Genomic DNA, 13,081 nt, shown 5'->3' with positions numbered 1-13,081 from the left:
ACGTGCCTGTTTTTCCATGGAATTTGAACGACATGATGATACACAAAGTGGACCAAATTCACGTATTTAAGTCCATCGACTTCAGTGAGCTTACATCAGGGACAAATTTCATCCACTGAATTTGTATAGCTCAAAAATATCCAACAGAATCCCAGTGGAGATAAGTAGTAGAAGTATGTAGACAATATAATGTTCCACCTCTTCATACTTCAACTGAAATGGGCCTTAGGTCACAAGTGATGAGAAGTTTAGTGGACTCATCCTAGTCCATAGTACCACTGGATACAGTGTCTGGACTTGGGTGATGGAGCTAATTGTACATATCAAAGGAATACATCCCTTAAAGCGGGTTCTCAAACGGGGTCAGGACCCCTCAGGGAGTTGTGAGGTTATGTGGAGGTCGAGAGCTATCAGCCTCCACCCCACCTCCACCTCCTCTTTGCCTCCAGCATTTATAATGGTGCTAAACATATTAAAAAAAAATAATTTATAAGGGGGGTTGCACTCAGAGGCTTGCTATGTGAAAGGGGTCACCAGTACACAAGTTTGAGAATCACTGCCTTACAACATCAAGAATAGGGAGATGGGTAATTCTGTTCAGACTGAATCACTGGAAAGGGTTAATTCGCAGCAGGGATGTGTGGGAATGACAAAATCACAAATTCCCCCTGGATCTGGAAATTGTTTGAAAATTGTATGTGGTGGTTAAATGAATTAATCAACTTTCTGGTAATATTAATGCAGCATCCTTAAGAGTCAGATGACTCACTGCCTCAGAGTGGTGTGTGGTTTGTACCACTTAAGAGACTAGTGCTCAGACTGTCTTGGGAATTGGAGCCTTGTCCTGTCTCTGGAGTTGGATCATTCTGAGTTGTTGCCATTGTAGGGGAGAACTAAAAAGAGGCCAATGGGCGTAATGCTGTTGAGTTGCTAGAAAAGGGTTATTCTGTGAACTTAGCAAAACCATCAGTCCTGGAAGAAGCTGAGCAAGAAAATTAATTCAAGAAAAATACAGTGCTATCTATGACTTCAAAGTAACTCTGGTTAACTGTCTTCCACTCTAGTCTGTCTAGTGTCCGGTTCATCAGAGCATCCGAGTATCAACACATTTTGGGTTAAGGCTGAGATTTTCAAACATATCCAAATTCCACTGAATTTCTATAAGCAAGATAGAGCTGTGGGCTACAGATAAGGGGCCATCCGCCATTGTTTCACATCTGGAACTCCTTTCAAATAAACCAAAATGTCATCCAAATACAAATAGAAAAGGATTGACCTGACAGAGTGGATAATATTGTGACCATCTTAGATTTTTCTTAAGACGACTAGGTGCTTTGCACCCATGTTGTTCTAAAGAAAGATATTGATAATGCTTGCCAGTGGATCTAATTATTTAAAAAGCCATGCAAACTGGACACCATGCTTGGGGATTTCTGTAATGCAGACAGATATCCAGACAGTTTGGATTATGAAAACAAGATATCACTTCTTCTCCCCCCCCCCCAAAAAAAAGCTTAGCTCTGAAAAATGGCAAAAAGCCAAGAGTGACTAAGCAAAGACGTCTATAGGAGTCAACATTTTAAGAGCGTGGGTTCCCTCCCCCCCCCCATGTAAATTGCCCACTAGACTGGATGAAGTGGCCTTGTTTGTTTCTTAATGAAGATGGTATTTCTAATAATCCATATATCAAGTATGATAAATCTATTTTTGATGTGCAAGCTTTGCTGTGTTTTAAATGTATAATTCTTTGGAGAATATCCTGAGAGTTGCAGTCTTCAAACCAGTATTGATTGGATATACTATCGACTGTTGAAAAGAATAAAACTCTCAGGATATTGGTCAGCAGTTTGAAACAGAAAATGGTTCAGACTGTTTTAAAGAGACCTTGGTTGTTTCTGGTGTGTGTGTATTTGTGTGGGCTGTATTTGTGTGTACACATCCCAACATTTTTTGCCTCCATCCTTCTGTATTTGAATGCCCCTGGACAGAGTAACTAAGGGACTCTCATTCAACCAATGGATTGACATTACTGGTTTATTTCCCCAGCCCTTTCAAATTCTCTTCTGCCCAAACCATTCCCTTTGACAGCCACCGAACCCCTGTTTGGAACAATGCATTGCTCTAAAATCTACAGGGTGGCTTCTTGGCCATCAATCACACTTATTTTGTTAAGTATCAGAGGGGTAGCGGTGTTACTCTGAATCTGTAAAAAGCAACAGAGGGTCCTGTGGCACCTTTAAGACTAACAGAAGTATTGGAGCATAAGCTTTCGTGGATGAAGTGGGCATTCACCCACGAAAGCTTATGCTCCAATACTTCTGTCAGTCTTAAAGGTGCCACAGGACCCTCAGTTATTTTGTTGTTTCTTCTTTTTTTAACGAAAGGGAACCTGGACTGGCAGCGCCTCTCTGCGGAGCTAAGTCCACAGGCGCTTTGGAAACATACCTGTGACAGTCTGCAAGTGCAGTCCAGCTCTGCACTCGCCTAACCTGAACGCTGACCTGCACCACCCACCCGTAGTCAGTTTCAGGCTTGCAATGACTTCTCAGTAACTGCGGAGGAGCGCCCCCTGGCGTCTCTCCTAGGGCGCAGACTAGTGGGACGGCGAGGGGAGAGAAGAAAGCTTTGCAAAGCAATGGGAGATGAACTAATACTTGTAACCATTTCATTGCGATTTTCCTTCTTGCAGCGATTCCCCACCTCTCCTCTCTCCTCCACCCACGCACATTCGCAGGTCTCTCGTTTGGCTTCATTTATAAGGCAGTTTGGTTGCAGGGCTTTACGCTGCACCCCCCCCCCCCCCCTTTCCCCCCCCCCCCCCTTTGAATCTAAATTGGTTTGTTTTGCAGTTAAAGCCTTTCCTTTGATTTCTCTCCCCCCCACTCCCTTTCTGCTGCGGGCAGGAGGCTCTTGCTTAGCTGGGGATCGCATTTCCTATCTCTCCTTCGCAGCCAGAAACTTCGGAGCGGGAGGAGCCGCAGCTTCGACTGATCCCTGGAAAATTACGAGTTAGTGGTTTGGGTTTTTGTTTTGGGGCTGGTTTTTTTAACTTCAAGGGCTGCAGCTAAGTGATCTCCTTGGATTTCACTGTTGAATTCCATCTGAGTCCAGAGCCCTGGCTCTCTGGCCCCATCCTTGTAGCTGGTTTCCTGGAAAACTTGTAAATTATCATTTGGTTTTAATTATTGGTCCCTCCCCCCCCCCCCCGTCTCTGTCTCCTCCCCCGCCGCCACCCCCCCCCCCCTTTTCTGTGTGTGTGTGTGTGTTATATTACTCCATTTGGTAGGGCGATTCTCAGTTTTCTTGGGCTCCATGGTATCTCCCTGCTGCCCTGAGAGATTTGATGACACTGACACCCCTCTATTTTTTCCTTTTCTCAGAAAATAAAGAGCAGTTGCCAAGATCATAGAGGGCCAAGAAATGATCATAACCCCGGAGAGTATAAATATCGCTGGCGAAGTTGTATGAGAACAGCATTCATCGCTACCAGCTGTGCTGAGACCTTAGCATTCATTGCACCCAGTGATAGTTGTCATTTCTCTCCCTCCCTGTTGTCATATTTAAAATATATAATTTATTTTCCACAAGGAGGTTTTGGAGGAGTTTTAGCTTCTGGTGGACTTGCAGATTTTGAGAGGTAAGTGTTAAGTTTCAGCACTGGATTTTTGACTGTTTTAAACCTTTTGTGTGTAACGAAAATCTCTGTTAGGGATGTATATGTTTAATAACGTCTCCAAAAGATTGTGTGTGATACAAAATTGCACTTTACTATTAAAGTTCCATTTATAAATAGTTCACAATAGGTTAATAAAGTAATAGATGTTACATAAATCGTATTACTAGTGTTATAGACAGTTACAGTACTTATAAGTACATAGGTGGAAGGTGTCATTGATAATTATAATCAGACCTGTTGGATGCTATAACCTCTAATAGTCTGACCATTTATTAAAACATCTACTGATTTTTTTCTTAAACTTTTATAAACTATTTATTTTTAACTATTATATATAAGCTATTTATAAATCTAAACTGGGTCTGTAACTAAACCTTCAAATACTAGTAGAACCAGGTAACTTCTGTTAACAGTTTAAAAAACTTTTACTATGGCTTTAGGTAAAAACTCACCCTCTTGTATTACACTAGAGTGGATGATGGTAGATCCAGACTTTTTATCTCTGACCTTGAAAACACAGATTTTACAGTTTTATGCGGTAGAGAGGACAACGGGTTCTAAGTTACAGAATTTGTAATTTCACTCTGACTATTCTGCTGGTATTATGTTTGCAGGGAAATACCCGACAACATTGTAAAGCCTCAAATATGTGCATCGTGGCTAAAAAGACAAGGCTGAATACACAAAATATACAGTGGGCATAGTGCTTGAATCCTGAGTTTATCTACGTGAGTGAAAATCTGAACCACTCCTGGTTCTGCTTTGCTCGTTTTGAGTTGTTGCTGGCATCCTGTGTTAACTCTTGCATCTGCCGGTTTCCTCTGCCTTCTCTGTGTAGTATCCCATGGCACTGCAAATATTTGTGGCAATAGCATGTATAACCAGGGGGATAATCCAACCACTTTAATATTTAACTAGGGGACATATTAGAGATCACTAACAACAAAGCATTAAGGTCTGGTGAGGACACCACACTGAGGCTGACTTTATCTGTTTGCCTGTGGGTTGAGGAGGGAGTTTTGCATGGCAAATTCTAGAGCTTACCCATGCTTCTACCCTCTGAGATCAGAAGCTTTCCATTAGTCTAGGAAGTAACTTTTTGTGAACAATCTTTTCAAAGCCCATTTAAATATGACCTCCTCAGATCTCAGAAAATACTTCTTCCTTTGTCCCCAGTTGTAATACAGTAACTCCTCGCTTAACATTGTAGTTATGTTCCTGAAAAATGCGACTTTATGCAAAATGATGTTAAGCGAATCCAATTTCCCCATAAGAATTAATGTAAATGGGAGGGTAGGTTCCAGGGAAATTTTTTTTGCCAGACAAAAGACATTATATACATTTATAGTGTAAGTTTTAAACAATTTTAAACCGTTTAATATTGTACACAGCAATGAAAGATTGTGAAGCTTGGTTGAGTTGCGGAGTAAGAGGGTGGGATATTTCCCAGGGCATGCCTTGCTGCTAAATGATGAACTAGCACTCGGCTGAGCCGTCATGGGTTAATATGCTGTTGTTAATGTAGCCTCACGCTCCACAAGGCAGCCTGGACTGAGGCAGGAGGGAGGAAACACAATAGATGCAGGGCAGCAGCTGCAAACACTTCCCTGCAAAAACTGAACATGATGAGCCCGCGCTCTCCAGCTGGAGCGCACCACTCCCTCCTCCTGACAGCACATGCACGGCTGCACAGGTGCTGACTTTCCAAAGTGCTGGGGGGGTGTGCATGAGTGAGAGAGAGACGTGCATTGCCCCTTTAAGTACAATGACCCCACTTCAAGTACGTTGCCCTTTTAAGCAGATCAGCTGGTTCAGATAGGAAGCAACAGCTTCCAGCAAGCTCCCTCCTTTCTGTCCCTGAGCCCTGTCCCCCTCCTCCGCTTTATGGAGAGGGGGTACGGAGTGGGAGGGGAAGGAGCAGGGGGACATCCTGATATCAGCACCCCTCCCCCAGCAAGCAGGAAGCTCTGGGGAGCAGCCCCAAGGCAGAGGGCAGGGCAGGAGCAGCACGGCAGTGGGGGGAGGGCCACCTGAACTGCTGCTGAGCAGCTGCCGAGACACATACCTTATAGGGAATTTAGGGGAGCTGATGGGGACGGGGGGCTGCTGCCCCCTCCCCCCCCTTTCTAATCCCCACAAGGAGGGGCTGCTCTTCCAGAGAATCCTGCAAACTGTGAACAGAGTAGGCAGCTGCCAAAGGCCGTTATAAGGGAGCATTGCGCAACTTTAAACGAGCTTGTTCCTGGATAGATCAGCAACGTAACAATGAAACAACCTTAACCGGGACAACGTTAAATGAGTAGTTACTGTATATTTTGCCTGTGAGATGCCTTCACGTCTGGACATTCAGGAGGCAGTTTCTGCCGATTCACTGGTTTCTGATCAGTCCCAGATGTTAACATGGCATCGATACCATGAGCCCGATGCGTTTGAAAAGAGGTCATAGAAATGCTTCCTCCCCTCCCTTGAATAAAGCAAAGTTTACTCAGCTGGGACAGTGGTTGAAGTAGCTGTCAAACTTCCAACTCGCACACAATGTGCGTCCAAAGCTTATAAGAGTTTCCACAGCTGGGATGCCAGTGATCCGTGCCGCCTGGAGACACAAAGCTGAATATCTGGAGCCGTGATTCAGCAAAGCCCTCTTAACTGTGTTGCTGAATTGGGGGCTGGGGTTTTTTAAGACGAGCTTGAACACCACTGTGGGGCAAATGGATCCCAGGGGAGGGCTTGCTCTTGTATTCTTTGCCCACCCAAATTCCCATGGGCATCCACTATACAAAGGGGTGTTGTATTTGCCTGCGTAATAGAACCATGTCTTTGCCATTGTCCCCTGTTTAATTTAAATATTTCTGAGGCATCTTGCCCTGGCCACTCTCAGTGACAGGCTACTGGGCAGGATGGACCCTTGCCATCTTATAAATAGGGTAACTACCTACTATGCTGGCATGTTTATATCCCCCTACTGGCACTCTCTCCGTTTCACCCATCATTCCATACCCTCGTTGGTATGCCAGAGAGTTGTTTGTTCAGGGAATTCCCTTCACCTGGGAAACTGGGTGCAACTGAATGTCTTTGGGCCACGTTCTAGCCCCATTTAAATTAATGTCAAATCTCACCTTGATTTTTAATTGAAATCAGTGAATCATCCTATGGATGCACATTCACAGAGGATGCAGTGGGTGATTTGTCTGGTCTAAAAGGACTGAATGCTGGAAATGATACTTTCCCCCCCTACCTGAAAGTCAAGTACTTGAAGCAGGGACTGAATACTTAATCCATCAACTTTAAAACTAGGTTTCAAGGCAGCTCGGTTGGGGAAAGGGGATAATGCTGTTAATTCACAAGCAGAGGAAAGGACTCGGAGAATAATGCACCATCTGTTACACAGTGTTGACTAGCTGCTGAAAGGGCTTGAGCAAAGTAGCCAAGGGTCTGTTGAGGACTTGACACGTTGACTTCATCGCATAGTAACAGGTTTGGTATGTCTCTGGGCTGTCAGAGGGTTCCGCTGATTCGCAAGTTGCAATTTCTGTACCTTCATTTTGTGATGGACGGGGCCCCGGGTTAGAAAAGGGAGTAAATCCAGGTCGGTAGGTACAACTGCAACAGCCTAGGCCAGCTGTCTGCTGCTGTCCACCGTAGCTAAGAAGCAGGCTGCATTTAAAATTGCTGATAATAAATAGCCACATTGTACATCGCCGTGGCAGATCATCTATATTTCAAACCTCTTAGGGAAGTGTCTGAAAGTAGGAATTGTTCCCTGATTTGAGCCAGATGGTCTACAAAAGTAATAGCTCATTCACCCCCCCCCCCCCCTTAGCCAGTTAGGCTTCATCTATGGAGGGGTTTGTGCCAGCAAACAAAGCTAAGAAGAGAACGAGGTTAAAACAATATTTATCTTTAAGAAAACTGGAAGTTGTATGCCTTTAAGGATCGTACTGGCCTAATTCAACCTCTATTTAACCAATGAAACACTGAATGGGGATGATGCTTGCATGTTACACTTCCTCTCTAAAGCAAGGAGGTATTCTAGTGAAGAAATTAAGACATTTTCTTTGCATGACATTATCGTGATCTCCAGGCTTTAGCAAAGTCCAGCTCAACTGCTTAACACTTTGCTTAGGAAAAATTATTAGTGGTTGGTTGGTTATTTGTGTCACAGTCACAAGGCTCAGTCAGGGATTTGGGCTACATTGTGCTAAATACATGCCGGGACAGCATAGGCCAGGGATGGCCAATCTGAGCCTGAGAAGGAGCCAGAATTTACCAATGTACATTGCCAAAGAGCCACAGTAATACGTCAGCAGCCACCCCAACACCTCCCGCCCGCCGGCAGCCCCACCAGTCAGCGCCGCCCGCTGGCAGCCCCACCAGTCAGCTGTTTCACATGTGCAGGAGGCTCTGGCGGCGAGGAGGAGGGAAGAGCAAGGGCATGGCAGGCTCAGGGGAAGGGGCAGGGAGGACCTGGGGGTAAGGGCTGGAGTGGGGGCAGAGCCAGGGGTTGAGCAGTGAGCACCACCCGGCACATTGGAAAGTTGGTGCCTGTAGCTCCAGCCCCAGAATCAACGCCTATGCAAGGAGCTGAATATTAACCTCTGAAGAGCTGCATGCAGGTTGATCACCCCTGACATAGGCCCTGGGCTCGATTTTCAGGGGGTTGACACTTCCTTTGACTTCAACTGAAGTTCTGGGAGCTCAGCACCTCTGAAAATTAGACCCTTTATGTTTTGCATTCTGAGCATCGTCATCATCAGAATTATTGCATGCTGTGTCTGTACCCCTGCCTACAAGAATGTTGTTCACACCTGGCTGCATTTCCATTAGATTGGAAGCAAAATATTTCTAGATTTAAATATAGAGCATACTCTGATTTATGTTTTTCCACCATCAAAAGCAGTTCTGCTGCCCCCCTAGAGACCTAACACTCAGCAAGAAAGAAAATGAATCACCTATTCCAAACATGTTTAACAATATCAAGCTGTAAACGCCCCTGCTTTAAAACACCCAGTGGGGAAGATGTAGTGGTAATTTGCAATGCTGCAAGTTTAAACAGTAAAATCTGCAGAACCATCACCTAAAAAAAATATTTGGGGGGGCCTATTCAGGAAAGGGCTCTAACAGCCGTCACACAAAAGGATGTTTAAAATGACAGCATTAGGGATAGTTTTGACTTGGGAAAGGCTGCATCTCTTGGAATATTCCCTCTTTATAGAGCTGCCCTGACGTACAGTTGTTCCCGTTGGCATGGTGGTTCCCCTATTGCAAGCATCATGGAATAGCACTGGAAGTCCTTTATTTACCACTTCGGTTTTATGAAGAGGGGACTGGATAGTTCCACTGTCAGATGTGCAGTGTGAATGTTTAAACCCTATTATGTATTATTCTTATGATGGTAGCTATTACCAGCCCCACTTGCGATCACAGCCAACTGGACAAACCTCTAGTAAGAGACAGCCAAGGATCTACATAAGCCAAGACAAATGGTTCTCAGGTGAGGGACTAAGCGAGGACTATTAATGATGAGAATCAGGGTGGAGAATTTGCTGGACGATTACAGGTGGGTCTGAAAGAGGAGGGAGAGAGGGGGCCTTGCAATTGGGGACATGGATGATCAAGGCTGGAGATTCAAACCATCAAGTCAGCACATTTAAATTTAGGGCCAACATTCACCTCTGGTTAACTCTCCCCACTAAAGGCAGGCTGACTCATGGCAACTGAGCAGTGCAGAAGTGGCTCCTATTCGAGAGGAGGCCGGGAAATCTACTCCGGCTCCTCTCCTAATCTGTAATAATTCATATAGCTGGCTGCGCTTCTGTCTCCAGCTAAGTGCAGTAACCGCGTCAGCGAGAACCCCCCAGTGCGTCACTTGCAGACCGGAATTTTGATTGCTCTGATATTACGATGACATTTTCACATAAACATACACAGATTCTGGGAGCTGGCAGCTGGCTCTGCCTGAGTCTATTGGCAGGCAGAGGCCTCTGAAATAGCTGTAGCTCATGTCTGACCTCTGTGACTTGGCTGCTGGGGAAGTTTGCTTTCCCTTTTGTTAGGATCTGTTCTCCTCCTTTAAGGCCGACACTTGGAAGAAATAATGTGTCATTGCTCACGCTGCATACGTGAAAAAGCCCAGCCTGGATTACGTGATCGTTTAAGGGCCTGGGCATTGATTCACCCCGATGGATACAAATTACACCTCAAAGGAGAATCTATATATACTCCAAAGGAAAATTCAATTTTCCCCATCTGCCTTTATGGGCATTCCATGGCTGTCCGGACAGTGCTCCGCCCCCACATAGTCCCACCCATTTTTGAAGCTGTATTGGGTCCCTCTAGATTCTGCATGGGGAATGGGCTGTAAAGAGGTTATGAGCACATAACATTGATGCAACTCTCTTTCCCCACCTTGGTGGGCATGCTGGAAGTAGGTGCAGGCAAAAAGGTTGGCCTTGCAAAATTCATGGGCAACGGCATATCTAATTAGTCCATATAACCCCAATGATTGTATGTGGAAGTGGATAGATCTGGAAAAAGAGAGTATTCAGTGTGAAATCTAGATAATACCTAATTTAAGAAGGAAATAGGATAGGGCATCCTATCTGCGACATGGGAAACACTGAGGTTCATCACTGCTGTGTAGGAGAGAAAATAATTTGTTTAACTTTCAGGATTGCATCACTCCTTTATTGTGCAAGAATCTGAATCCAAGGCCCCTTGCCTCTTTGGAAATTCTACGGGGTGTCAATGTTCTTTAGTGGTAGATTAAGTGACTGTTTGTTTCCCACTTGAATTCCAGATCTGTACAGAGCAGTAGAGCTGCCTTTGAGAAAACCAGAGTGCTTCCATCTCCTTCATCTCGACTTCCATTGAGTAGAGAATGACCATGAGTCCTGCCCTGTCTTGGTTCCTCCCTCTTGGATGTTTACTGGTTTTGATGCATGAAGCGCAAGGCTTTTTCTTGCCCAATGGCACGCACTTCGAGAGCATTTTGAGCAAATATCACTCCAGAGCCAAGAGAGCCATTCCAAGGTCAGACAAAGAGGAGATTTTGATGCTTCATAACAAGCTGAGAGGTGAAGTCTATCCTTCAGCCTCCAATATGGAATATATGGTGAGTTCAACTATTGGTACTGAAATTTGTGTGACCACATCAGTTTTTCTTCTGGCCAGAGGACAGTAACACATTCTGCTAGTGGTTTTCTGGAGCCATCTTATCCCACTGAATTGTTTTTGTTGGAAGGGACCATTAGTGGGTCAACTAGTCCATCCCACTGCATAGTTTCAGGACTGATTTCATTATTCATAAAACATCCTCAGTACTGTCTAGTCTAGCCCTGAATGCCTCCATTGATGGCAATTCCACAACCTCCCTTGGCAGCTTATTCCATACCTAAATGTCATCCAAGTACCCAGTTTTCCCTAACATTTAACCTCCATTCTCCCTGTTGAAGCTTCAGCCGCTTAAGACTCGGGCATTGTGGAATGCCATTGTCTGCACAGAGAAGCCACACCAGCCATCTCTGGGAAGCATTTACTCACCTACAGTAATCACACCTTTGCTGGGGTTCTTTGGCTTGCTGTAGTTATGGCCCAGTGCCTCTGGTGATATGCTAACACTACCAGTTCTCATTGACTTCAATGGGAGTTGAAGATGCTCAGCACCTTGGAGGATCAGGACTTCTCCATCTGCAATATAGGCCCAATCTGTTAAAATCTTTAGAAAGCCTCCCATTGAGGTCAGTGGTAGATGAACTGGTGGTATTTGGTGTGTTTTTTCCCCCTGACCTCAAGGAACCAAAATACACTCAATGTGTACTCTCACTTCAGAGAGAGCCCTTGAAAAGTCAAAGTGTTAAGTGTGTCTTTACCAGCAGCAGCAATTAAGATGACTACATTTTCACCATAGAGCTTTCCATACAGCGCCGTGGGCCCTACCTTGAGCTATTTCTGGGGTGTCTTCAAAATATTGTGGAATCAGAGAACGACAGAGGGTAGTAATTTTTGTGCATTTATCTCTCCTGCAAATATTGTTACTGCCAAAATAGCACCAGTTTGACAGTCTGTCTCCTCTGGATTCATTCATTGAGCTGGTAATTGAGACTGTGTATAAAAAAGATTCATGTGATATAAAAGGCATCTTTTATTAATAATACCTTTTGCCATTTGACTGAATGCCATAAATGTAAAACTCTGCCTTAAGAGAACAGGGAGGGAAGAGTAAGGGAGAAAAGGCAATATTATATCTGTCTTTACTTTTACATCAGCTCTTCAGATAAGCCTTAAGAGTGCCAGGTTCCTTGCTATTAGTTGTTGCTGCTTTGTCAGTGAGAGAGTTACAGTCCTTCCTAAGAATTGTTTTATTGTATCCCTGTTCTGTAGACTGGGATATTCTGCGGGCTGCCTGTAACATACTGCAAGGGAAGATGTGGCTTGATTGATTCCAAGAAAGTAAACACAAAGCAATGCAAGAAAGCCAAACGCATTTTCATTGGCTTTAGGGATCTAAAAGTGCTTCAGTAGTGGAGTGTTCACTGGCTGACTTCTATTTACTCGTCCAGGATGGTTACTGGTTTATGTTTGTCTTTGCTCAGGGTGCTTTTCTAGTGGTTTTATGGGAGACTTTGTACAAATGAAAGAGCCCGGTATGCTGGGAAGAAAGAAGTTGGGTATAAAATGGTGCTACTTGGAAAGACTATAATCAGCCTTTCATGTGTTCATGTTTACCTAATATTCCTCGGGAATCCTTGCACGCATTCTGAGTGCGAAGTTAACTTTAATCCTTTGTTTTAAACCGAACACGTCTCAGCCTTTGCTCATTTAAGATGATGGGCTGTTTTCAGTGCTGTTCAGAAAGAGAGGCTAAAGGCTTAATTTTTTTTTTTTAATTTGATGCCGGTAGCAAACTCTTCATAGGAGAAGACTTTGTGGATAAGTAGGTAGAACATGGGTTCTTGGCTAACAGCATCCATGTGTTGGCTGTGAAACTCCATTATCCCATGTCTACATCTGATGCACTTAAATTAGGGTTACCATATTTTGTGCCTCCGAAAGGAGAACACTCCACGGGACCCTGGCCCCGCCCCCAGCCCCGCCCCCTCCCCCGCCCCAACTCCGCCCCCTCCCCAAAGTCTCCACCCCCTCCCCTGCTTCCCGCGAACATTTAATTCGCGGGAAGCCTGGGCAGGTAAGGGGGGGTGTGGGGGGAGGAGGTGCGGCCCAGGCTGGCCCCCCCGGCGGCTCCAGCCTGGGTCGGCTCGGGCCCTGGGGTGCCGGCCCTGGCCCCCGGCCGACCACCCCCGGCCCGCCCAGCACTGCCGGCCCCCGCCGGCCCAGCGCACCCCCCCGGCGGCCCGGCCCCGCGGCCCAACGCACCCCCCTGGCGGCCCGGCTCCCGGCCCGACCCCC

General features: G+C 45.4%; 1 protein-coding gene across 5 annotated transcripts in view; it reads left to right on the top strand.

Annotated features, from left to right (window-relative positions):
- The first annotated feature begins 2,655 nt into the window (after positions 1-2,655).
- Positions 2,656-13,081, top strand: part of CRISPLD2 (cysteine rich secretory protein LCCL domain containing 2) — a 43,501-nt gene continuing 33,075 nt past the window's right edge. Inside the window, exons 1-3 of one of the 5 annotated variants that reach the window (XM_034788436.1) lie at positions 2,656-2,734; positions 3,381-3,637; positions 10,473-10,787. In XM_034788436.1, the coding sequence (XP_034644327.1) occupies positions 10,554-10,787 (234 nt within the window). In that variant the 5' untranslated portion in view covers positions 2,656-2,734; positions 3,381-3,637; positions 10,473-10,553. Of the gene's footprint in view, positions 2,735-2,882; positions 3,009-3,085; positions 3,161-3,290; positions 3,638-4,290; positions 4,405-10,472; positions 10,788-13,081 lie in introns of those variants that run through there. The other 4 variants (XM_034788434.1, XM_034788435.1, XM_034788437.1 and 1 more) reach the window with 4 other exon arrangements.

The sequence above is a fragment of the Trachemys scripta genome, chromosome 13 (genome assembly GCF_013100865.1).
Source record: "Trachemys scripta elegans isolate TJP31775 chromosome 13, CAS_Tse_1.0, whole genome shotgun sequence".
NCBI classification, from domain to species: domain Eukaryota; kingdom Metazoa; phylum Chordata; order Testudines; family Emydidae; genus Trachemys; species Trachemys scripta.
This window is presented reverse-complemented; position numbering and strand designations above follow the sequence as displayed.